Source organism: Phyllosticta citribraziliensis (assembly GCF_038025025.1).
Source record: "Phyllosticta citribraziliensis strain CPC 17464 chromosome Unknown J3D65scaffold_3, whole genome shotgun sequence".
NCBI classification, from domain to species: Eukaryota; Fungi; Ascomycota; class Dothideomycetes; order Botryosphaeriales; family Phyllostictaceae; genus Phyllosticta; species Phyllosticta citribraziliensis.
In genome coordinates this window covers 908,250-929,970 of record NW_027117340.1, presented here as the reverse complement: position 1 = coordinate 929,970, position 21,721 = coordinate 908,250, and the positions used below count along the sequence as shown (strand labels likewise).

The 21,721-nt window shown below is 57.9% G+C and overlaps 8 protein-coding genes across 8 annotated transcripts; 3 read left to right on the top strand and 5 right to left on the bottom strand.

Moving 5' to 3' along the window:
• Nucleotides 1-1,527: 1,527 nt before the first annotated feature.
• J3D65DRAFT_250834 (uncharacterized protein) lies at nucleotides 1,528-2,485 on the bottom strand. The gene has a single exon (XM_066794800.1). The coding sequence runs from the start codon at nucleotides 2,285-2,287 to the stop codon at nucleotides 1,649-1,651; it is 639 nt and encodes a 212-aa protein (XP_066657656.1). The 5' UTR covers nucleotides 2,288-2,485; the 3' UTR covers nucleotides 1,528-1,648.
• Nucleotides 2,486-5,794, top strand: J3D65DRAFT_251221 (nitrogen regulatory protein OTam). The gene is made up of 4 exons (XM_066794802.1): nucleotides 2,486-3,035; nucleotides 3,102-4,288; nucleotides 4,355-5,026; nucleotides 5,330-5,794. Exons 1-4 carry the CDS (start codon nucleotides 2,683-2,685, stop codon nucleotides 5,428-5,430), a joined length of 2,313 nt encoding a protein of 770 aa, XP_066657655.1. The 5' UTR covers nucleotides 2,486-2,682; the 3' UTR covers nucleotides 5,431-5,794.
• Nucleotides 5,795-7,482: 1,688 nt separating this feature from the next.
• Nucleotides 7,483-9,014, bottom strand: J3D65DRAFT_548601 (endoplasmic reticulum-golgi intermediate compartment protein-like protein 3; the record flags this gene model as incomplete). The annotated part of the gene is made up of 4 exons (XM_066796914.1): nucleotides 7,483-7,650; nucleotides 7,716-8,511; nucleotides 8,571-8,751; nucleotides 8,822-9,014. The coding sequence occupies 4 exons, from the start codon at nucleotides 9,012-9,014 to the stop codon at nucleotides 7,483-7,485; spliced, it is 1,338 nt and encodes a 445-aa protein (XP_066657654.1).
• An 854-nt stretch (nucleotides 9,015-9,868) lies between these two features.
• J3D65DRAFT_250477 (SulP family sulfate permease) lies at nucleotides 9,869-12,582 on the bottom strand. The gene is made up of 3 exons (XM_066794796.1): nucleotides 12,199-12,582; nucleotides 12,002-12,147; nucleotides 9,869-11,952 (listed from the first exon to the last, which is right to left on the bottom strand). The coding sequence occupies exons 1-3, from the start codon at nucleotides 12,482-12,484 to the stop codon at nucleotides 9,886-9,888; spliced, it is 2,499 nt and encodes an 832-aa protein (XP_066657653.1). The 5' UTR covers nucleotides 12,485-12,582; the 3' UTR covers nucleotides 9,869-9,885.
• Nucleotides 12,583-14,061: 1,479 nt separating this feature from the next.
• On the top strand, nucleotides 14,062-15,185 carry J3D65DRAFT_644616 (rab-GTPase-TBC domain-containing protein; the record flags this gene model as incomplete). The annotated part of the gene is made up of 3 exons (XM_066802162.1): nucleotides 14,062-14,184; nucleotides 14,241-14,998; nucleotides 15,062-15,185. 3 exons carry the CDS (start codon nucleotides 14,062-14,064, stop codon nucleotides 15,183-15,185), a joined length of 1,005 nt encoding a protein of 334 aa, XP_066657652.1.
• A 1,716-nt stretch (nucleotides 15,186-16,901) lies between these two features.
• J3D65DRAFT_616292 (ankyrin repeat-containing domain protein) lies at nucleotides 16,902-18,398 on the top strand. The gene has a single exon (XM_066799434.1). It carries the CDS (start codon nucleotides 17,143-17,145, stop codon nucleotides 18,148-18,150), a length of 1,008 nt encoding a protein of 335 aa, XP_066657651.1. The 5' UTR covers nucleotides 16,902-17,142; the 3' UTR covers nucleotides 18,151-18,398.
• A 54-nt stretch (nucleotides 18,399-18,452) lies between these two features.
• J3D65DRAFT_250639 (translation initiation factor SUI1) lies at nucleotides 18,453-19,629 on the bottom strand. The gene is made up of 3 exons (XM_066794797.1): nucleotides 19,512-19,629; nucleotides 19,265-19,393; nucleotides 18,453-19,167 (listed from the first exon to the last, which is right to left on the bottom strand). The coding sequence occupies exons 1-3, from the start codon at nucleotides 19,567-19,569 to the stop codon at nucleotides 18,755-18,757; spliced, it is 600 nt and encodes a 199-aa protein (XP_066657650.1). The 5' UTR covers nucleotides 19,570-19,629; the 3' UTR covers nucleotides 18,453-18,754.
• A 347-nt stretch (nucleotides 19,630-19,976) lies between these two features.
• On the bottom strand, nucleotides 19,977-21,605 carry J3D65DRAFT_548994 (guanine methyltransferase Trm5; the record flags this gene model as incomplete). The annotated part of the gene is made up of 5 exons (XM_066796932.1): nucleotides 19,977-20,531; nucleotides 20,581-21,002; nucleotides 21,054-21,134; nucleotides 21,189-21,290; nucleotides 21,347-21,605. The coding sequence occupies 5 exons, from the start codon at nucleotides 21,603-21,605 to the stop codon at nucleotides 19,977-19,979; spliced, it is 1,419 nt and encodes a 472-aa protein (XP_066657649.1).
• Nucleotides 21,606-21,721: the final 116 nt, after the last annotated feature.

Sequence of the window (21,721 nt, the reverse complement as noted above, 5' to 3'; positions counted from 1 at the left end):
ATCATGCACCAGCGCCTACCGCCAGCGGCAGCGACAAGCCACAGAAATCCACACCGCCGACTATCAAACACCAAAAATACTCAGCAGCTTCTCCAGCACCCAATCACCTCAGTTCCGAAACACCCCGCAAACCAACAAACGCGTCAAAAAGGCGGCGCTTGATGTCCTTTCGAGCCACAATCCGGACAACAGACCAAAAAACGGCATCGAAGATGTATATCGTCCAAGGGATCTACAGATGCCTTGCCTGCCTACCTACTTACCTGCACATCTGATGTCTCAATGCTCCTCGATTCCTGCCCCTCCCCGCCCCCTCGCACTGCTTAGTCAAGGCGACGGACACGCCATAGTCTGCACAACGAGGTGCCACGGGAAGAGCTACAAATGTCACACTCAACGCAACCCACAGCCGACAAGACACCACCTACGTAACTAGCCTCTTGCCAACGTAGCAAATCACGTCGACAGATAGGCGCAATGCTTCCACGCTGTCAGGCCTTGGTGCCGGGCAGGCACACGTGGAAGGGCGGATGCAGCAGCGGGCCTGCGCCGAGGCGAGTCGGGCCATGTGCCAAGGGGCCCCGTTGGAGGCTGAGTTTGGCGTCGGTGGATGGATGGCCTAGTTGGCGGACGGGATGCATCGCGGATGGATGGTGGGCGGGCGGGCGGGCTTGCGTGCAGCGTGCCAAGCGGCCGTTGGAAGACGGATGGTGTTAGTTGGTTGGTGTATGAGCATGGGGCAGATGGTCTGTGGATTGGTCTAGGGTTAGGGGAAGAAGAGCCCGACGGAGGTGATGGACCTGCCGATGGGTGGCTGGCGGTGCAGCGGTGGTGGTCGAAAAATGTGTAATAGAAAGAAGTGTCGCGGGGTTTACGCCGTGAAACCTGCCGTATCCGGCAATCGGAGAGGTCGACGGTATGTCAAACCACGTTGTGGTTCTCGGACCCTGGACACCCCCTTTTGTCGACCCTCCCTTTAATCAGTCCGGCATGTGGATGGTAGAGACCAAGCTGGAGGACCCTGGCTTTCTCGGCCAATGAGAGCGGTCGTGATGGAAAGTAGCAGTAGGCGGGGTGCATGAGTAGGTAGTTTGGCGAAGGTCCAGGGCCAGGGCCAGAGCCAGGGCCAGGGTCGACGGATAGTTCGGACCGAGCTGCGGTCCACGGCACCGTAAGTCGGCCGGCGTCAGACAGACTGGACAACTGCTGGCTGGCCATTGGTGCAGTTGGCATGTGAAACGACGTTTTGCTCTCTCGGATTCAGGAAGCTGCTCGCGTGCAGGGACCACCTGTGAGTACCTATCTCTGCCTGCGAAATGCGGCCTTCCAACGGCCGGATCGGTCACGGGTTTCCGGATGGTGACGAGGCCGGCTTGGTCGGTCAGAATCAGACGGCGTTTCGTCATGACGCGGCATCATGTCTGCTTTCGCCAGCGGCTCTGCCGGTGTATGAGGCGACAACAAGCAAGGCGAGAAAGATGGTAGGTTCTGGTCAGGCGGGTGGTAGCGGGACGATCGGAGCGGAGGTTAGGTAATGGTCAAGCAATTCAGTTTGGTCAAGCAGACGGCCAAGCTGAGGGACAGGGCGCGTATCTTTTCTAGAAAGCGGACGAGGCGCAGGGGCAGGCGCGCCATGGCGCATGCAGTGTTACCAAATTGCGGAATTTAAGAGCAAAAAATTAGATAATGGGAGCGAGGGTCGTGCGAGTTGGAGTCCTGGCGGCGAGAAGAGCGTCAGAGGGGCGGAGGGAGAGAGAGATGGCCATGGGGGCTCGAAAGGGTAACGTAACTGAGGTTTGGTGGAAGAGAAGGACGTCACGTGCCAGGGCGACGACGGAGTGGAGGCGACGGAGGCGACGGAATGAGTTCGGAGAGATGACAGGGCCAAACGACAGGAGGCGACGCGGAGATGGAGTTGTGAGGTGGTGAAGGTGAAGGTGAAGGTGAAGGTGAATAATAGCGGGAGTAATGGTCGGGCAGCGCGAGCCAATGGCGGCAGCCTGATAAGGGAGAATATCCAGTACGTAACAACGACCAAGCCCACGCCAAGGCCTTTACTCAGGGCCCTTAGCTTATCTATATCTTCATTGGAACTCCAGCCTGCCATGCCATGCGACCTCAACACCACGCCCGCCATCACCACCCGCTCCCGCGCCGCGCCCCGTCTCGGTCTCGGCCCGCCAGCAGAGCACAAGGAGGCAGCCATTCTGACCTGCTGTTCCTGCCTGCTCGCCCTCCGCTTCCCTCTCGCTCTCTCAATGACGGAACGCACCATCCACTTCCTCATCTTCCTCTCTCACGGCCCTTGAGCATTTGCCCCATTTCGGATTCGGATTGTCTTCTCCGGCTGCGCTGGCACTGCTCTTGCGGCATCCCTACCTACCCACCTACTTTTGAATCCAATCGCCCATCTTCTCCCGCCTGCATACATACATACATACATCTCGCCTCGCCGCCCGATAAGCCCTTCCACATCCATCCTCCACACGCGACTCCGAACCCGACCCCGACCCCAACCTGAACCTTACATACCTTGTCCTTATCAGTCCGGCCCGCCTGAGCTACTCACGTCACTGGTTCGCAGCCCGCCAGACCCTCCATCTTGGAACGGGCACTAATCGACGACCCGCAGTCTGTATCCGTCTATCAGGTTGGAGCTTGGTCATCTCCGCCACAAACGACATGTCGACGGCCGTAGCTATACAGCCCGCCATGCCTCGTCCTGCTCCAGACCTTGTGCCTATAGCTGCCGCCCGTCCCAAAACAAAGTCTGCCATGCCCGGCAAGGAGAATGTCTTTCCTCTGAAGCCGCACTCGTCCCAAGCCCAAATCACTCCTGCCGTCCGCTCGCGCCGTGAGAGACCCTGTGACGCCTGTCGCCGCCGCAAGAGCCGCTGCGTCATCCACGACGGCGCCCTGCTGTGCGTCTTGTGCGAGTTCCACAAGCAGGACTGCACCTTTGTCCAGAGCCCCCTGCCGCGCAAACGAAAGATTCACAACCAAGATTCCCTATCCGACCAAGGCGTCAAGAAGAGGTACCGACATAGAACCTACCTGACCCCCCACTCCCCCTGCGTGATACTGACTCTCGTCCATCACAGGTCCGTCGATAGGGAGCTCTCGCGACAACCTCCAACTCCTCTCCAGCGCTCGCCACGGACCAGGTTCTCGCCCCACGTCCCCCAGGTCAGGGACACGACTGCCCACACGCTGCAAGAGACCCTGGGCCTCCAGCGCAAGCAACACAGCAAATACATTGGTCCAACGACCCCCTTGGACCCGCTGCTCATCAGCCTCGCCCAGTTCGACCACCGCAACGAGAGCACCATTGACCTCGGTGTGCTGCGCAAGGTTGACAGCCATGAACATTTCATCATGCTGCCCGACGAAAACACCCAAGACTATGACCACGAAACCGAAGCCTTGAACGCCGTCGAGGCCGTCGTGGCCCCCCACGGCTCGACCCTGATGGACATTTACTTTGGCACCGTCCATCCCAGCTTCCCCGTCATCCAGAAAAGCTTGTTCATGCAGCGCCATCGGGATGCCGATCGTCAAATCTCGCCGCCGCTCCTGGCCGGCATCTACATCTTGGCATTGCAGTGGTGGTCACACGACTCGAGGCTGGCGTCGCTCCCAAAGCCTGACGTAGCCAGGCTGGAGGCCATTGCGTACCAGTGGATGCCCAAGGCCATGGAGCGGCCAAAGCTCTCTACCATCCAGGCTGGCCTGCTGCTGCTCCAGCGCCCCGACTCGGACGCGTGGAGCTTAACCACTCAACTGGTAGCCATTGGACAAGAATTGGGCCTGCACTTGGATTGCACCAACTGGACGATTCCTTTGTGGGAAAGGGGGCTGAGGAAGCGTATCGCCTGGGCTCTGTACATGCAGGACAAGTGGAGCTCACTGATCCATGGCCGACCATCTCACATCTTCAGTGCCGACTGGGCAGTGGAACCCCTGACGGACGAGGACTTTTGCGAGGAGGGGGCGTCGCAGACGGGCGAGGTGTTACGAGCAGGCAGCGAGGACGAGGCGGCCGAGGATGAAAAGGGGGCGTACGTGTATGCGCAAATGATTACCCTGACGGCCATCATGGCCGAAGTCATGGATACGTTTTACACGCAGACGGCCATTCAAGACTTTCGGTCAGCCGGCAAGAACTCGACGCGGCTCATCCTGGAGCGCGCCAAGCCGGTGCAAATCAAGCTGAAGGAGTGGTTCGCGAGGTTGCCTCCGTCGACGCGCATCGACAGCCAGAGCAACTCGCGAGCCTCGACCAGTACTGGTAATACCACCCCGCCGCCTCTGACGCACTCCTTTCGTGGCGTTTTCCCTGCTAAACCGCCCGCAGCAACCGGTGCTCTGCATCTGGCCTACTTTGCGACCGAAATCACATTGCACCGGCGCATCGTGCAGTCGCTTGACCCCGACACGTCGGACCCGTACCTCCTCTTCATCTGTCGCTCGGCGGCCAAAACGCGCCTCATCTCAGCCATGGACTTTGTGAACCGCTTGACCCCGGCGCACCTGCAGAGCTTCTGGTACTTTGCGTCCAAGATCAACTTCACGCTGATTGGCACGTTTGGATCTTTGCTGTGGGCCACGGCGCCAGGAAAGGAGGAGGCCGACTTTTACCGCACGCGACTTCGCGAGTATCGCTGGACGCTGAGCGTGAGCGCCTCGCAGGCGCGCTGGCTCGACTACGCCATCCGCGTCCTCGACGCCAGCCGGGAGATGCTCAAGGGGGTCGACGAGAAGCCGCGCCTGGCCGATCAAGTCCACCAACCACCACGCCGCAACCAGCCCTTTTCCGTCTCCGACTCGGGCGTTCCGTCGTGGAAGACGGGCCTCTCGTCGGTGTCTGCCCTCAGCCACAGCGGCTTCCAATCCACGGCGTCGTCTTCTTCGGGCCACCCCTACCACCGCTACACGCTGCATCCCTCGTCGCACCAGGTGTCTGCGTCTGCGTCGTTGGACGTCGACCCCGACGACGACCACATGCTCCTCATGAGCGAAGGCGAAGGCGACGACGCCAGCGACGCGGAGCTCGACGGCGACATGGACGCGGACGAGCTGATGGAGCACGAAATGATGGAAGACGACGCCGGGGAAGCGGATGCCGACGCAGATGCCGACGCCGACGAGGCCGAGGAGCGCGGCGGCCTCAAGACGCCCATCAGCTCGGCGTGACAATTACTGCGGCGGCCAATCGAGGGGCCGCCGAGCCCGCCGGCGACGAGCGAGACGGAGACGCTCGAGGGCGATGACGCCGGCGTTGAGGTGGTAGAGATTGATGCCGAGGGCGAAGAGGAGGACGAGGATGAAGGCGACGTGTGGGGCGACGAGCTGGCGCCGCACGGCGGCTCTGGAGCTGCTGGAGCGCGAGTGCGAGAGGCCAGCGAGGAGAGCTTTTGGTCGGTCTGTTAGGCACACCTCGTGCCGTGTTGGACTGTAACGATGACGATGTATGTGGTGTGCGAGACGAGAGAAGACGCGACGAGCAGCGTAAATAGCGCTGGCTCAGACCAAGGAGAGCGAGAGCATCAGAGAACAAGACAGAAGAGGAGAAAGGAAAGGAAACGCGCAACCGACAAAGGGGACGGGAAGCGGCGGCGCATCTGGCGCTGCTCATCTACCTACCTTTGAGCTTGCGCGGTATCTACCTACGCACTCATCTGTCCGATACGATACGATACCTATTTGCCTTGAGCTGGTTTGGTTGTATGGTTTATGTATATGAATGAATACCACTTCTGACTTTTTTCCACTCCGCCTTTGTTGTTGCGCGTTCGTGCTGTAGAAGTGATTGATGGTTGATGGACTGTTGGTGGCCTGTTGACTGGAGAGGATGGGAGATGGTGAGGTAAAGTGTGCGAGAGTAGAGGAAGAATGGGTAAGACAAGAGATGTCAAGAAAAGAGAAGAGAAGAGAAGAGAAGGGACGGGAATGAAAGACAAAGGAGGTAGGTAGCACTTGTGCACCTCACCTACCTCATCTCCTCTCCTCACATCTACCACCTACCACCTACCACCTGCCACTATTGCCTTCCCTATCCTCTCTTCCATCCATCCACTCTCAGCTCTCAGCTCAAATCAGCCTCGCCTCCCCACCCCGACGAAGTTGGATTGGAGTGAAGTTCGACATTTGACGTGAGTCTATTCGTCAGCTGGTAGGTAGATGGTTGGTTGGTAGATTTCCCAGCGCGAAGACAGGAAGTGGAGAAAAGCCAGAGGAAGGAAAGTCAAAGTGGAAAGCAAAGGCAAAAGTAAAAGCAAGAATCGAGCACGCAGCAGCGTGTGTACCTGTATATGCTTACGGGAGGTAACTATGTCGCTGGTAGCGCACGCACGTAGCACGCACGTAGCACGCACGCACGCGAGCGAAGATGCCACATGCGTCAGTAATGGCGTCAATCACGTAGTCAACCAACCAACCTTGGTTGGAACCATCCAACAATGCACCCGGCGGGCAGGCCAGTCACATGGGTAGTTACAGAGGAGCACACACACTGCAGCGAGCGAGCGAGCGACAGACAGGCGCAAAAGCACACCACTTCTGCGCCTCCTCATCTCCCCATCCCTCCACCCTTCCCTCCACACACACCATCCAAACATACATTTCAGCTCGACTCCTCCTTCGCTCCAGATTTCAGCTCAGCTCAACGCCTTGGCGCTTTCGTCAGTGGTGTTGCTTTTGACGCAAGCTGCGTGGCAAACACAGCATGGCATGCATGCATGCATGGATGGGTGGATCGATGCGTGTGTGAAGAAGGAATTGCAACGCTGACGCCGACGAGGCTGATGAGGCTGATGTTGTCTGTCTTGATGCATCGAAGCAATATATGGCGTGCGTGCGTGCGTGCGTGCTGCGTATCGCACTCCTGCCTGCCTGCGTTGATCTGGAAGCCGGAAGCGTTTGTGGATGGACTAGCAGGCTGGCTTGATATGCCTGGATAGACGAATGATGAGGTTCCTTCATGGGAGGACGAGATGAGACGAGGTCAGATGAGAGTGAAGGAGGGAGGAAGACAAGTGGAGGTGAAGAGGAAGAGAGACAAGACTAGGAGAATAACAACCACGACGACGGCGACTATCTCAAGCTATGTACATGCGAAAAGGGGGAGGGAGGACCCTGGATACATACCTACCAACTAAATCAAATCAAACGCCTACATACGCCCGCCCCGGCCTTACAAACACTTCTTCTCCCGTTATCTCTTTTGCCGTCTTTCTTTGGCTGGCTGCTGTCACCACACACTGCCATTTCGTCTGTTTCCTCCGCTCCGTCGTTTCTTTCTACCACGCTCAACGCAACAAAACGCAACTCCGTCTCCGGTTTTGCCCATCTGCACATAAATGCTCCGATTGGCTACACTCACTCACTGTACATCCACATCATCCATCATCCAATAGCCTACGGCTAACAACAACGACTCGAGCGGCATCAAGTCAAAAACACGAGATGCAACGAAGCACTTACTCAACCCGTGTGCAGCTTCTTGAGCCGCGAACTGCCCTCGTACAGCGCGCGGTCCACGGCCGCCGCGACCGTGAGCGTGCCGCCAATGACGGCGCACACGCCGACGAGGAAGGCGGAGAAGCTCTTGGCGCGGGCTTCGCGGTTGATGACCTTCATGGGCGAAATATCCTGTACGAGCCTCGTTAGCCAATTCATCTCCTGAGAGGGGCGGATCGGGAGGAAGGAGAACACACATAGGAGAAAAAGACACCGGGAATGCCGCCGCGGGCGTGCAGTCTGTCCTTGTGGCCCTCGCCGTCGGCGCCGCCCGTCAGGCTGCGCTTGTGGCTCGTGACGCTGTACTGGTGGGTCTCGATGCTGCCAGCCTGGCTGTCGAGGCCGTAGCTGCCGATGGGCAGGCTGTTGGTGTCGGGCAAGATGGCCGACAGGCCCGTCTTGGTGTCGGTGGCGGCGCGCGACTCCCAGCCCAGCGGCAGGTACGCGGTGCTGACGACCTTGACAAAGTACATGTAGTTGAAGGCCTTTTCCTCGGTGCGCTGCTCCGTGTCGTCGAGCGGGTTGACGTGGTGGTTGGTCCACAGCGACGACGCGCTCTTGCCCGACGCCTCGAGCTTGGCCACGACGTCGTCGGGCAGCTGAGGCCCGAAGCGCAGCGAGTGGATCTTGTGGCTGAAGCTATGGCTCCACTCGTCCTTGAAGTAGTTTTCGAGATCGTGCACGTGCATGTTGCCGGTGCTGAAGCTCTTGCCCGGCGCAAAGTGGAAGTTGCCCACGACCTTGTTGACCCGGATGCCGCCTTCGATGCGGCAGCCTTCCTTGCGCTGGGCGTCGAGCTTCTCGGCGTAGTGCTCGCGCTCGCACTGCTCGACGTTCTCGCCCCGTCCAAACGACCACGAGATGCTGGCGTAGGCGTCGCGGACGTCGTCGCATGTGTTGCAGCAGCCGGCCTTTTTGGCGTTGGTGGGAGGAGGGGCGCCGTAGCATTGGCCGCAGTAGTCGGGGTCCATGTGGGAGGCTTCCTCGGAGTGGCTGTTGCCGTATGGTCAATCCTGGGGCTGGTGGTTGAATTGAACGCGGGGATGCCTTACAGATCCAGCGCCTTGCTCTCCAGAACGCGGCTGCCCTCGTTTTCGGGCGAGAGCCTGACCTTGTTGACGCCGTGCATGACGCCCGTCTGGATTTCGCCAGACACGTCCATGACGTCCAACGTAAGCAGCTCACAGGGCACGCGTGGGAACGAAATGTTCATGTGAATCTCCATCTTCTCGCCTGCACCGTCGGCCGTCAGCGCTCGTCCCGTCCGTGGCGCATCAATTGATGCAGGATTGCAACAACCCACCTCTGCCCTTGTCCACAATCAGCTCCGGCTTCACCAGGATTCGCCGGTAGTCTGCCCACTCGCCCCATATGAGCCACAGAATCATCAACAGGCTGGTTATTGTTATCAGCCCGCCAGACGTGGTGCGCACGCGCGCATCCTCGACCGTCTTTGTAAAGGCATCTAGCCGCGTGAAGCGCGACTTGGCCGGCATGGTGGTAATGGACTCGGTGCCGTCGAGGCGCGGGGTAGTATCGTCGTGGTGGTGCTGAGGTACCTAGGGAGGTCGGGACGTGGTTTCGCCGCGGATGGGCGGGGACCGAGAGGAGAGACCCTTGGGTCGAGCACGGCTAGTCTGCGTTCGTATGTCGTGTCGAAAGAGAGATTTCGAAATGAACTGTAGGCGATCGAGCACGCAGCGTCGCGCTTCGAAACCAAGAGCTGGTGGATGCAGCTCTCCAAAGGGCCAATCGGCTAATTGTAGATTTACAAAGGGTATCGAGGGAGAGGACGGGCGCCGTGATGCATGCGGGAGTGAAGAGGACGGCGGACGCAAGGAGGTTGGCGGGGACTCGGGGGTGAGGGTCGACGGCTAAATGTTCAATGATGGTTTTGATAAAGGCCACCTTACGGATACGCGTAGGTGGTGGTCTGGGTGCTGTCCGGGTGGTCCAGTCTGGCTGGCTCCGCGCTCCGCTCCGCCCGCGCAATGCAATGCACCACCGCAGCTGCAGGGAACAAGGGCGCCATGCCTCTTCTGGCACCTTCGCCGTTTGATCCCCGGCGCAGCGTTTCACAGTCACGTTGAAGACGACGACGACGACGACGACGCTCTCAAGACAAACCACCACCTTTTTTCATTTGGATGCAAATCCAGCTGTCTACCTGTACCCAAAAATTCCCAAACGTCGTCCCCTCCCCCCAACGCGAATCAAGTGCTCGTCATGAGACAAATGCAGAACCCTTCCCGAGAACAGCAACCCTGTCCTCCGCTGTGCAAGTGGATATAAGAATCGTCATAAAATGCGGTAATAGGCGTCATGAAAGTTGAAAGATGAAGAAAAAAAGAAACAATGCGCGACCTCCTACTCAGAGGGCTTGTTGATGGCGCCGTAGCCGTGCTGATGTATCCTCCTCCTCTCGGCGTTTTGGACCGCCGAAATCAGCGCGCTCGTCAGGTCGACGTGGAAGAGTGGCCTGTTGACGCCTTGAACCAGCACCCGCTTCTGCTCGCGACCCAGCACGGTCGTCTTGTTGAAATTCTTGTCGATGCTGTCCTGGCCCTCCTCGTCCGACGATCCGCGCGGTTCTGTTGCAATCTCGTGCTCTTCGTCCCCGCGACGGCTGGCGACTGTCCTCTCCTCGGCATGTGCTGCGTTGGCGGCGCTGTCAGCCCCTCCGATTTCTGCGACGCTGAAAATGGGCTTCCAGTGACCAAATGTTTCGCCAGACTGGAGATCCGACGTGGGGTATCCAAAGCCAGCCGATGCGAGGGCGCGCTTTGTCCAGCGGTTGTTGATGCATGCAAAGTGCCACTCTACCTTCTCGGGCGAGGCATATCGGTCGAGCTGGTTGCGCACGTCGATGAGGTGCTGTACCGAGGTGATGTCGACATTGTTGACGGACGAAAAGTCTAGGATAATGGCCTTGAGCGTCGGACGGTCGTCTTGTTTCAATTCCTTGCCGCGACGCGGACCCGGGTCGTTCCAGGGGCGATCTCCCAGTCTGCCGTATGCCTGCGGGTTGGTGCGTTGCGTCTCCTTGAAGATGACCTCGACCATGTAGTCCAAGTAGTGGTTTGCGTTGGGGTAGTTGAATCCCTCGCTGAACCGGTAAATGAAGATTCCCGGCGCGGGCGATTGGACGTGCAAGTCTGGGTTGGATCCGTCGTGGTGGTCAATGGGAAGGAAGATTTCCCTGGTCGAGTCGTCATTGTTCTCGCTCTGCCTCGAGTTCTGCTTGAGCATGTCCTCGATCGACTTGGGCTTTGTCTCGTCGTTGAGCAGGTGCTCGCCCTCGATCGACCTGACCTTGACTTTGCCGAGGAAGCGACCGCGGGCCTTGAACATGCGGAAGAGGAGCAAGGCGGCCGAAACGGCAATGGTCGTGTAAATTCCGTTCTCAATGGAGCTGAAGATGGTTACAAAGACACCGGCGAAGAAGATGGGAACTTCAAGGGGCGAGATTCTCCAAAACCGGTAGATGGTGTCTGGTGGAGTGATGAGATCTCCGACTGCGTGGATGATGACGCCACTGAGCGTCGCATTTGGAATGTAAAAGAAGACGGCGGGCAAGGCGTAAATGGCAAGAAGCACAACAAGAGCCGTAATGACACCAGCAAAGGGAGTTCGGACACCAGCCTTGGATTTGATGGCAGTGCGCGAGAAGGATCCGGTGGAGGGGTAACCACCGAGGAAAGGACCAAGGAGGTTGGAGACACCAATGGCGACCAATTCTTGGGACGGGTCGATGGAATAGTTGTTGACTCGTCCAAAAGACTTTGAAATCGAAATGTGCTCGATGAGGAGAACGATGACGGAAGCGGGGAGTTCAGAGGCAAAGAAGGAGCAGATGTCGGCGTTGACGGTTGGCACGGCTGCGTGCTGGAAACCTCGCGGCACAGTGCCCAGAACCTTGAATTTGGGGTCGTCGCGATGGTGACGGTTGACGAGCCAGCTGACCAGGGTGTAGAGAAGAATGACGAAGACGGTCCGGAGAGTCGATAGGAAGAAGTAGAGTTTGGCCTTGGCGGGGTGTCGCTTGGCCAGCGTGGTGCACGTGAAGCGGATGAGGTAGAGCAGGAAGAGGGCCGTCAGACCCATGGCGGCGTTCAGATCGGACCTCCCAAGGTGCTTGAGCGTGTTGATGACGACCTTGTAGGTTGTACCACGCGATGAGAAACCAGTGATGCCCATCATTCCGGGGACCTGGCCGACGGCAATGTTGAGGGCGGATCCAGTCATGAAGGCGGAAATGGCCGTGAGCGAGATGAAGTCGACGAGCCAGCCCAGACGGGCCAGTCCGAGGAAGCAGACGATGCCACCGGCAATGACTGCAAGGGCGGATGCGATCTCATGTCCTTCGTATTGTGGGAGCTCGGTAGCAGCTCGAGCAACGATGTTTCCGGTGACGGTGGACATGACAGCGACGGGCTGTGATTGTTGTCAGCACAAGTCGGTCAGGGGAGAAGTGTCAACATACGCCAATGGTAATGTCCTTGGAGGTAGCAAAGAACCAGTAGATCAAAACACCCATAAAGGACGAATACAGTCCGTAGTAGACTGGGAGGTTTGCCAGCTTAGCGTAGGCCATGCCCTGGGGGACAACGACGGCGCCAACCGTGATACCTGGACAAGTCAGTGAGCGTTGGTTGCAGGAGAAGAACTGGACGGGCATACCGGCGACAAGGTCTCCGTACAGCCATTGCAAGTTGTAGTGACCGATCCAACTCAAAAAGGGAAACAGGTGCTTGAAGTAGCGGGCGACGTCGGCACCCGAGGGACAGATGCTCTTGAACCATTCTCCGATGGTTGGCTCTGTTTCGATGTAGGTGTCGGCGCTGGTGACGGAGAAGACGGACTCGCCGCGGGTGACATTGTCGTTGGACGAGGCAGTCTCGTCGAGATGTATGCCGAGAATCTTAGCCAGGCCATGGCCGACCTTGTTGGCGGCGGGAGGCGTCATGAGCGGAAGCTTGGTGCTACAGCGCAAAGCTTGGACAAGAGATGGTTTCTGTGCGACGGCGGGACCAAAGTGACGGATACCTTTTAGGGAACAGGGATGCCGCTATGGATCCTGAGCGGGAGGCCGGGCGTATTTACAGGCGGACGCGAGCACACACACCGCGGAGTTTGGCGATCCAAGGCGTCTTTTGCTCGGAGTCAAGGGATCTGGGCCAGCCAAAGACGATTACCGGATCTGGAGCAGGGTGAAGGGGTGGTAGTGCCAGCCTTGCCAATGCGCAGCCACCGTCTTGGGACCAAGGCGTCGGCGAGAAGCTTAACGGGATGCTTGGGATCAAGCAGGGTTGCGGCAGGGTTGGGCGAGGTTGTGCCAGAGGTGAGCAGTATTGCGTGACTGGACACGAGGGAGAAGAAAGGAAAGATAAGTAGCTGTGGGTGTCGGGAGCAGCGAGGTGAAGTTTGCGGCGACATTCATGAGAGAGAGCGGGGCTGACTAAAAGGGCCATGGTGGAGAGGGTCCAATTAAGCTGGGAGTGTTTTGGTGGAGAGAGCGTGGCCGCGGCTCTGCGCATGTCGAGACTAGAGAGAAGGATGCGCAAGTGCACGGGACAGGTTGACGTTGGATGGACCATTTGCAGGGTTGACGATGGAGCCGTGGTGTTGGGCAGACGGGGGACGGTCCAATGACGCGGCGTGCTAGTTGCGTGCTCGGCGACAGTGATGTCGCCTTTTGGCAGACACGGCGGACCCGCACGCCGCGTGCGCCCTCGTCCTCAGCTCGATGCTCTTGGCCGCGAAGGCGACGATTGTGGCTGTATGTTGCAAGAAAAAGCCTTTTTTCTGCTGCTTCTTCATCTTCTCCCTCCGATGCTTTGTTCCGTCGACGACAATAGGATGGTCGTTAGGTTGTTGCTGCCCGCTAGCGGTCGCATTGCAGCCTCCGTGTCGCCGCTACACGTCCCCACGCAGGCGACCAATGCACGCCCATCTGTACATGCGGTGGGTGTTGACTTAGCTTAGGTTGGACATTAGAATGACGTTGCCCGTCGCCCCTAAACGCGTGTCCGCCCGGGCCCTTGGCCTTCGCTTCGTCGGAGAGCAGAGGCAAAAAAATGTCGTCTCTCTCCACGCCGCGCCGCGCCACGCCGGGCTCTTTCGCTTCGCATCAGGGCCGCCCGTCCATTCTCTTACCTACAAGCCCTTGGCGAAGAAATTTCGATGCGACCAAAGACGGAGTCGGGGCCTGAATGCGAAGGGCGTGCGAGGCGAGGCCGACCGAGGTGAGGTCGGGTTGTTGCCGTGCACCCACACTCGCATCCGCCCTCAGCTGCCGCCCGCCGCCCGCCGCCCTGGTGCCAAGGCTACCTCACAGCTAGCGCAGCTCTCCCTCCTTCCAAGGAAGCTCCACGCTCCAGTCCCGCTCCCCGCCCCCCCGGCTCCCGCCCGCAGGTCCACCGCAGTCTGGTCTGGTCTGGTCGCAGTGGCCGCTGCCCAAACACACCGAACGCGCTCCATTCCACCGCGTCACTCTCCACGGCACCACACGACTCGCCCTCCCTCCGCCATCTCGCCGTCATCATGACCAACCTGGCCATGTTTCTGCTCAACGGCCCGCCAGACGGCAATATCCAGCAGGGCCTCAAGGATCTGCGCTTCCACATTCTCGACTGCGGAATTCCAGCCAACGCCCGTGATGGCATGGTATCCAGCCAGCCCCGTCAGGTCACCGCTCCGACAATCAACTGACCACTTCACAGTCCGAGCTGCGCATCTACATCTGGCTGATCTTGCTCAACGCCGAGCCCGTCCGCACCGAAATGTACCTCGACCTCGTCCGCAACGGCGCTTCCCCAGCCTACACAAAGATCAAAAACGACACCTTTCGCACACTGGCCACCGACCCGCTCTTTCGCAACCAAGTCCGCGAATTCAGTTTGATTCGCGTGCTCAACGCCGTCGCTTGGAAACTGCTCGACGCTCACGAGGCCCGCGTCAACGGCTGGCAATCCCCCCCGACCCTCTCCGACGACCAGCCATTCCGTTCCCGCAGCTCCCTCACCGGCACCACTGCCACCGAAGGCTCTCAGTCCCAGGCTGGCGACCACGCCGAGGCCGAGCAAGATGGCTACGTCCAAGGAATGAACGTCCTGGCTGCCCCCTTCCTCTACTGTGCTCACTCCGAAGCCGAGGCCTTTGTGGCATTCCACAAGTTCATCACCGCCGAATGCCCCGGCTACGTGCGCGGCTCCATGGAAGGCGTCCACAAGGGTCTCGCCCTCGTCGACACGGTTCTCAACATTGTCGACCCAAAGTTGTCCATGTACCTGTCCTCCAAAGGCCTCAACGCCGAGATCTACGCTTTTGCTTCCCTCTTGACAATGTCCGCCTGCACCCCGCCCCTCCCAGAAGTATTGCAGCTGTGGGACTTTCTCTTCGCCTACGGCTCGCACCTCAACATTCTCTGCATCGTTGCCCAGCTTGTCATCATCAGGGACCAGATTCTGGCCAGCCCCAGGTAGCCTCCTCCTCCTCCCGGATCGACATGCCACTAGACTCGTTTGCTAACCCCTGACGTCAGTCCAAATCAAATCCTGCGCTCCCTACCCCCATTGCAGGCAAAAAAGATCATCAGCCTTGTCGTGGCCAACGCCTCCAAGGTGCCAGACGACGTCTACCAGCAGATGATTGACCATGCAAAGTGAACGACTCTTCTACTTCCAAATGAACTCACGACTTATGACACGCTTATGAATACACTTCGAAAATGGCCAGACGTTGGGACGAGGCTACGGTTAAAATACCCAAAGACACGGATCGGGCGACCCAATCAAAGGACGAAAAGTTGATGGAAAGGGGCGTTATGGTGGCTCCGCCATTCTTCTTGGCTGCTTGAAGCTATTGCTTGGAGCTCTAATACTCGGGGTTTCTTACTTTCCATTGGGTTGAATGCTGACGCCTTGTAGGACTCGCGCCTGTCTGACTTGTAACATGTCTACTGTTTGAATATCCTTAAAACCACAATTCAGCAACTTTTGCCCTAATTCAAATAATCATTCCAAGATCAACTCACTCCCTCTGCCAGTCTGAACATCAGATCAGGAAGAACCGACACCCCAAGACGATGCATGTTTACGAGATCAAACGCTTGGCAAAAAGCATACCTCATCCAGCAACCTGGTTGCTGGGGCACCAGATTCGCTTAAGTCGATTACTAAGGTGCTGGCCAAGAAAGCACTGTAGTTGACTTGCACTTGGCTCAATCCGACTCCTACCTCTCTCCTTCACGCTGCGGGTTTTCGGGAACGCTCTTTAGGATAAGGCCCTTTTCGTCTCACAAAACGTGATCAATTATAGGGCTCATGCACTATATCAGCACCATACCCAAGGAAGAATCCGAGCGGTTTCCCCGGCGGTTCTGTCAGCATGGGGGCCGAAATAGCTCGCGGGTGCAGACAGGCCCTGGACGCTGGATGGGGAATCATTGGCGAAGAAGCTGCGTCACGACGTGATCTTATCCGTCCGTCTGCCTGCCTACAGCCTTCCGCTACACTCAGCGCTCTTACAAAGACTACAGCCCTTGTCCTCTCTACTATGTGGCATCTTCGACCTATATGACAGGCGGCCTTGCTCGACTATCATTTCCAACTGAATCTCGCGGCGCGCATCATCCGGCCTGACTGCCCACGCTCTTGTCCTTCTTGCAAAGAAAGGGCTCCGCCTCTTGACAACAGCCACGATGGAGCCAGCGAGTGCCTTCGGCCTGGCCTGCAACGTCTTTACAGTCGTCGACTTCTCGGTAAAAGTCGTGATCAAGAGCCGCGAAATGTATCAAAATGGCGCGGCAATAGAGCTCGAGTCGCTTAGGTCCATTGTTGGGGATCTGGAAAGGTCCAACGCAGAGCTGTCCAAGTCGATCGAGGACGATGCAGTGAGGAAAACCAGGGAGAGGGATATGCAGACTCTGTGTGACGATTGCAACAAGCAGGCAGTAGTGCTGCTGGGGAAGATGAATCGGTTGCAGGGCGAGAAAAAAGCGACTTTGAAAAACGTGCCTAAAGCGATGAGGTTGGTGTGGGAGAGGGACGAATTGGACGCCACGGTGAGGCGGCTGGAGTCGTATCAGGCGCGGATAAACACGCGGCTGCTCATTGAAATGAGGTATGCTCAAGCTGGAGGACGAGAAATGCGCTGACTGTTTCCCTTAGAGCTTTCGACCAGAAGTTCGATCAACAGTTGACCGATATCCTCCGCATCGTGGCACAGGACAGAGGGAACATGCTTACTGTGTCAACTTTTGAACGACAGATGGACCTGCTCTCGCAAGAGCTCAACCGCATCCACGACCTCGTCTCCAGGAACTCACATGGGGCTCAGCATGGCGGGGCCAGTGCATCCCCAGAGACACTCGACGGTCGGGTCCGCACTTCTAGTAAGGTCTCGGTTTCGACGAACAAGGGCCGCATTGAGTTGACTTTTTACTTTACAGCTTCTCTCCAAGACTATCCCAAGACGTTTGAAGCCTTTGAGCAAGGCAACATCGACCTCCTGCGTCGTCTACTTGAAGAGAATCCCTCATGGGTGCGCTACCGCGACGCCGAAGGACAGACTCCGCTTCACATAGCCGCCGGGCAGGGCGACTCGAAGCTCACAAACTTCTTGATGAGGAAAGGCGCAACCGTCAACGCAGAGGACAACCACCTGCGGACGCCGCTGCACTATGCAACCATGACGAACTCGACAGCGTTGGTGCGCTCGCTGCTGGCGGCGGGTGCCTCTGCGTCCATGGAGGACGAAGACGGCCAACCGCCGTCCTTCTATGCATCACCCAACTCGGAAATCCAATGGCTGCTGCTCTGGGGCACCACGACCGAAGCACGCAACACCCACGGCCGCACCGCCCTCTGCGAGTTTGCTCGCCTGGGCGCCACAAACGTCGTCCGCGGCCTGCTAGGGCGCGGCGCCAACGTCGAAGCGCTGGGCCCCCACAACCGCACTCCGCTCCACGAAGCGGCGGGCGGCGGACACGTCGAGACGTGCGCGGCGCTCGTCGAGGCCGGCGCTCCCGTCAACGCCGCCACGCTCAAGGGCGTGACACCGCTCATCGCAGCCGGTACGGGCGGCCACACGCGCGTCATCTCGCTGCTGCTGGCGCACGGCGCCGACGTCAACGCCACGCAAGAAAACGACTTCACGGCCATCGGCGAGGCCGCCTGCCATGGGCACGTCGCAGCCGTCGAAGTACTGCTGAATGCCCGCGCCAACGCTGGCCGCGGCAGCGCGTTCCACCCCCTCCTCCGCGCCGCCAGCGCCGGCCATGTCGCCGTCATGGCGCTGCTGCTCGACCGCGGTCGCGTCAACATCAACCAACGCAGCTGGCAGCAGAAGACGGCGCTCATCGAGGCGGCGTTCGTGCGCCGCGTCGAGTCTGCCCGCCTGCTCGTCGAGCGCGGCGCCAACGTGCGCATGCGCGACGAGTTCGGCAAGTCGGCCTTCTTTTGGGCCGTCGCGAACAACTGTATGCCGCTCGTCGAGCTGCTGCTCAGGCGGGATGCTGAGGGCGTAAGGGATTTGAGGGATAACCATGGCGTGTCGCCGAGGGGTGTTGCGGTGCAGAATGGGCTCACGCAGATGGCGCGGTTTTTGGAGGAGAGGGGCGCGGTGTTGTGAGTTTTCTTGCCTACGCGTGTTGGAAATAGAATGGATGCACTTGGGATGGATTTTAAGAGTCGTCTTTATTTTTGTTTCTTGAGTTTCACTGCCGCTGCTTTGCTCTTCTCACTTCCCAGAAGTGTCCGTCTCCAAGTGAAGTGCCTACAAGCTTCATTTTTCACTCTGAGCGAATGGGCGCTCTCCGTGAACCCGCTTGGTTGGAAGATCAAGAGACAAAGTATTTAATAGACTGGTACAAGCCGCCACGAATCTGCGCAGTGCCCGTAGCAAGACTTGAATTTTTGAAAGTGCCCAAAGATTCCTTGAATCGCCACGACTGCTCTTTTTGTGCTCGTTGAATGCTGCCACAACCACTGGCGTCCTTGTCGGAGACTGGAGGTAGACGCAACCGCGGCCACTGGGTGTGCGCGTTCAGCGGCGTCCAAGTAACTCCGCTCTGGTTATCAGGCAGTCTGCCTCCACCATTGACGTGCCCGTAGATCAGACCACTGCCTCCTCCTCGTCCAAACCATGCCTGAAAACATCCTCATGGCACGTCGTCGCTTCATGTCGTCATTCACCTCTTCCCCGAGGAATAGCCTCCCTCCGTAACCACAACGCCTCAACCATCTGTCTTCTTCTTCTTCTTGTCCTCAATGCACTCGACGTTATCCTCGGGAATCTCCTTGTACCTGTCGATCAAGAAGTCGTACACATCATCGCTGAGGTCGCCCTGAAGCGTAATCTCCTCGCCGCCGGCGGGCAGCTTGGTGACGCTGGCGCCCGTGGCGAACTTCTTGCCGAGGTCCTTGGACACCTTCTTGAGGTCCAGCCCGAACGACTCGAGCCCCGTGATGGCCGTCACGTACTTGCGCTTGTTGCGCTCGATCCGCTTGATTATCACCTGCGACGTTGCGCGCAGCTCTTCGGCCTTGGCTGCTGCCGACTCCGCTTTGGCCGCCTTCTTCTTGGCGTCCTTTTCGGCACGCTGCTGCGCTTCGAGCGACAGCGAGGACAGGTTCGCGGAGATGGCGTCTGTGGTGTGGCCGCGTCTGTGTTAGCGGGAGTGTCTGTCTTGAGCGCATCGCGCCGTGTGGTGGGTGGGTGGGTGGGTGGGTGTCTGTCGTCATACCAGCCGAGTAGAGGCGCGAGTGCATGTCCGGGTGGTGCGCTTGCAGCCATTCTTCGCACTTCTTGGTCGTGCCGCCGAATTCACAGTACTGCCAACGCCACTTGGTCAACTGGTTGTGCTCTTGGGCATCTGTCCTCGTCTGTGCCTCCTACCTACTTCTGGCGGTAGACTGCAGACTGTTCGGCAAAGTTAGCGCTCGTGTCGTGCAAAAAAGCGTTTGGGGGTCTGGGTGAAGTGGGCGGCGCACCTCCGCAGTAAATGACGTGCTTGGGCTCAGCCAGCTGTGGTGCCTCAGTCTCGGCCATTGTTTTGGACTGTTTTGCTGGTGCTCGAAAGGTTGTGGAATGAGGAGGGGCGACGGTGAGCGGCGAAGTCATGGTGGGGTAGTGGGGCAGCTTTTGGAGGACCGAAGCGCCGGCAACGGGCTCGGCGCCATCACGTGCTGTTGCTGAATGAGGGATACCATCACTTCAAGTTGCACTTCTTCTCATCTGAGCTAATGCTGTCAAGACACTGTGAGGCCTTTCCAATATCCTTCACAGGTCTCCAAGTAGAGCCGTGCCCATTGATTGCCAAAACTTTTGTGGGTATCAGAATGAAGCGCGTAGCCATTCGAGCAGCACAAATGGCCCAAGTCCGCCAAAGACCCCAATTGGTCACGATCTTGCTTTTCCTATTCCAACGCATCGTCGACTTGGTCGACATCTTCATCCTAACGGAATGCAACTTCCGCTGGCAGACGGAAGCTTACGCAAAACATCTCCTTTCCAGGAGCAATGTCTCTTACATCGTGAACCTCGCCGTCGAGCTCCTTCATCATGTTCCTGTCAATCGTGAATTCAAGCTTCTCTGAAATTCGTTGCAGAATCTCCTCCTCTGATTCCGCCGCCGTCGGAAACTTCGGGCAGAAGCAGTGGACATGTATCATTGGCAACTTGTCGGCAGTGTGTGGGGCGAAAAGAGTCCTCGGGTCGGTTCCGCCCAAAGCTTCCCGTACCGGTGAGCGAGTATAAAGCCCGATAAATGAAGGAAGAAAGTCAATTGCCGATGCAGGAAGGTTCATCACAAAGTGTGAAGGCACCTGTGGCCGATTCATGATTGAGAACTTCTTTGGCTTGGGCGATCCTGACTGCCTCTGGGGTGGCTTGGCCGATTTGGGGATCGAATCATGGATACCAGCCTGGACTGATTGCTTGAATAGATTCGCCGTCGCATTGCGTATGAAGGCATGTCCGTCCTCGTTGTGCGGCTGGACGAATTTGTCCACCTAGATGCTTCTTAGTAAGCTGGTCCGCATTACTGCGCGGATTACTCACCCTGTTCGCCGTGATGTTTCCCTCCATGTACGCATAGGACTCTGGATTCAAGTCGTTGGCCAGGACAAAGACGCGCTTCTTGCCTGCTGGTATCGCAAAAGGTCCAACGCCCGCCATGACATCGACGACGACCTCTCCTGGTACAAACTTCTCGACAATCCTCCGATGCTCTTCTTGTAGGCGACTGTTCCAGTAGACCTTGCTAAAGTCAAACCTGAAAAGACATTTTTCCTCGTGGTGCTCAACCATGAGGTCATCTGGGCCGGCAAGGACCTCGTACTTAAAGGTTCGATACGCATTCTCATCGCCGACATTGTTAAGCTTGTTTATGACAGTCTTGATGTTGCGGCTGCTCTTGTCTATCAGCACTTGGCTAAAGATGTTTTTGTACGGTTCGTGTTCAGGTCCCAGGTTCAGATGCACTGTCGCAGCTCGTCAGAGTATGACTCAGGATCCAGAGTTTGCCAACTCACCAACATGACCGACTTCGGTGAATCGCTTGGGAAAGTATATCTCTTGGTTGTCCTCTGGCACGATGGCACTCATAATCTGATCTACTGCCAGTTAGTCTATTGTGTGAGTCGGGTAGGCAGCGCGCGGGAGCGTACCGTAGCTCCAGTAGTCGTAGTCCAGAGTCAAGTCGTACGGGATGAGTTCGACGCGGGATTGGTTTGCAAGTTCAGTGAGCGTAGGGCTCCAAGTAGAGGGGTCTTCCTGCTTCCGTTAGCAACTGGGCGTTGGATCTGGCGGGAGCGCGCGTCTATACAATCGTGCTTGATTTCGGGTCTCAGCAGGATGCACTTTGTGTCGGGCATGTTTGGAGCTTCTTGAAGGAGGCTCAGCCGAGGTAGGTTGAGAGCATCATTGGATTGGTTCAGGATCTGGCGGAGGGCGGAAATGTCCTTTTTCTGCTTGACGGCGGCAGCGGAGACGGGGAAGGTTTTCTTGAAGAAGCCGCGGTCGAGGGTGCGCATGGCACGGTCGACGGGCGGCCGAAAGAGATGGGCGACATTGGGCTCGGACATGAAGCGCTTGATGGCAGTGCTGGCGAAGGTTCGCATCGAAGAGCGTGGGTGTAGCAGTGGGAGGCGCAATTATGTGGAAATAAGGGTGCAAGAGAGAGAAAGAGTTCCTTTCTTCC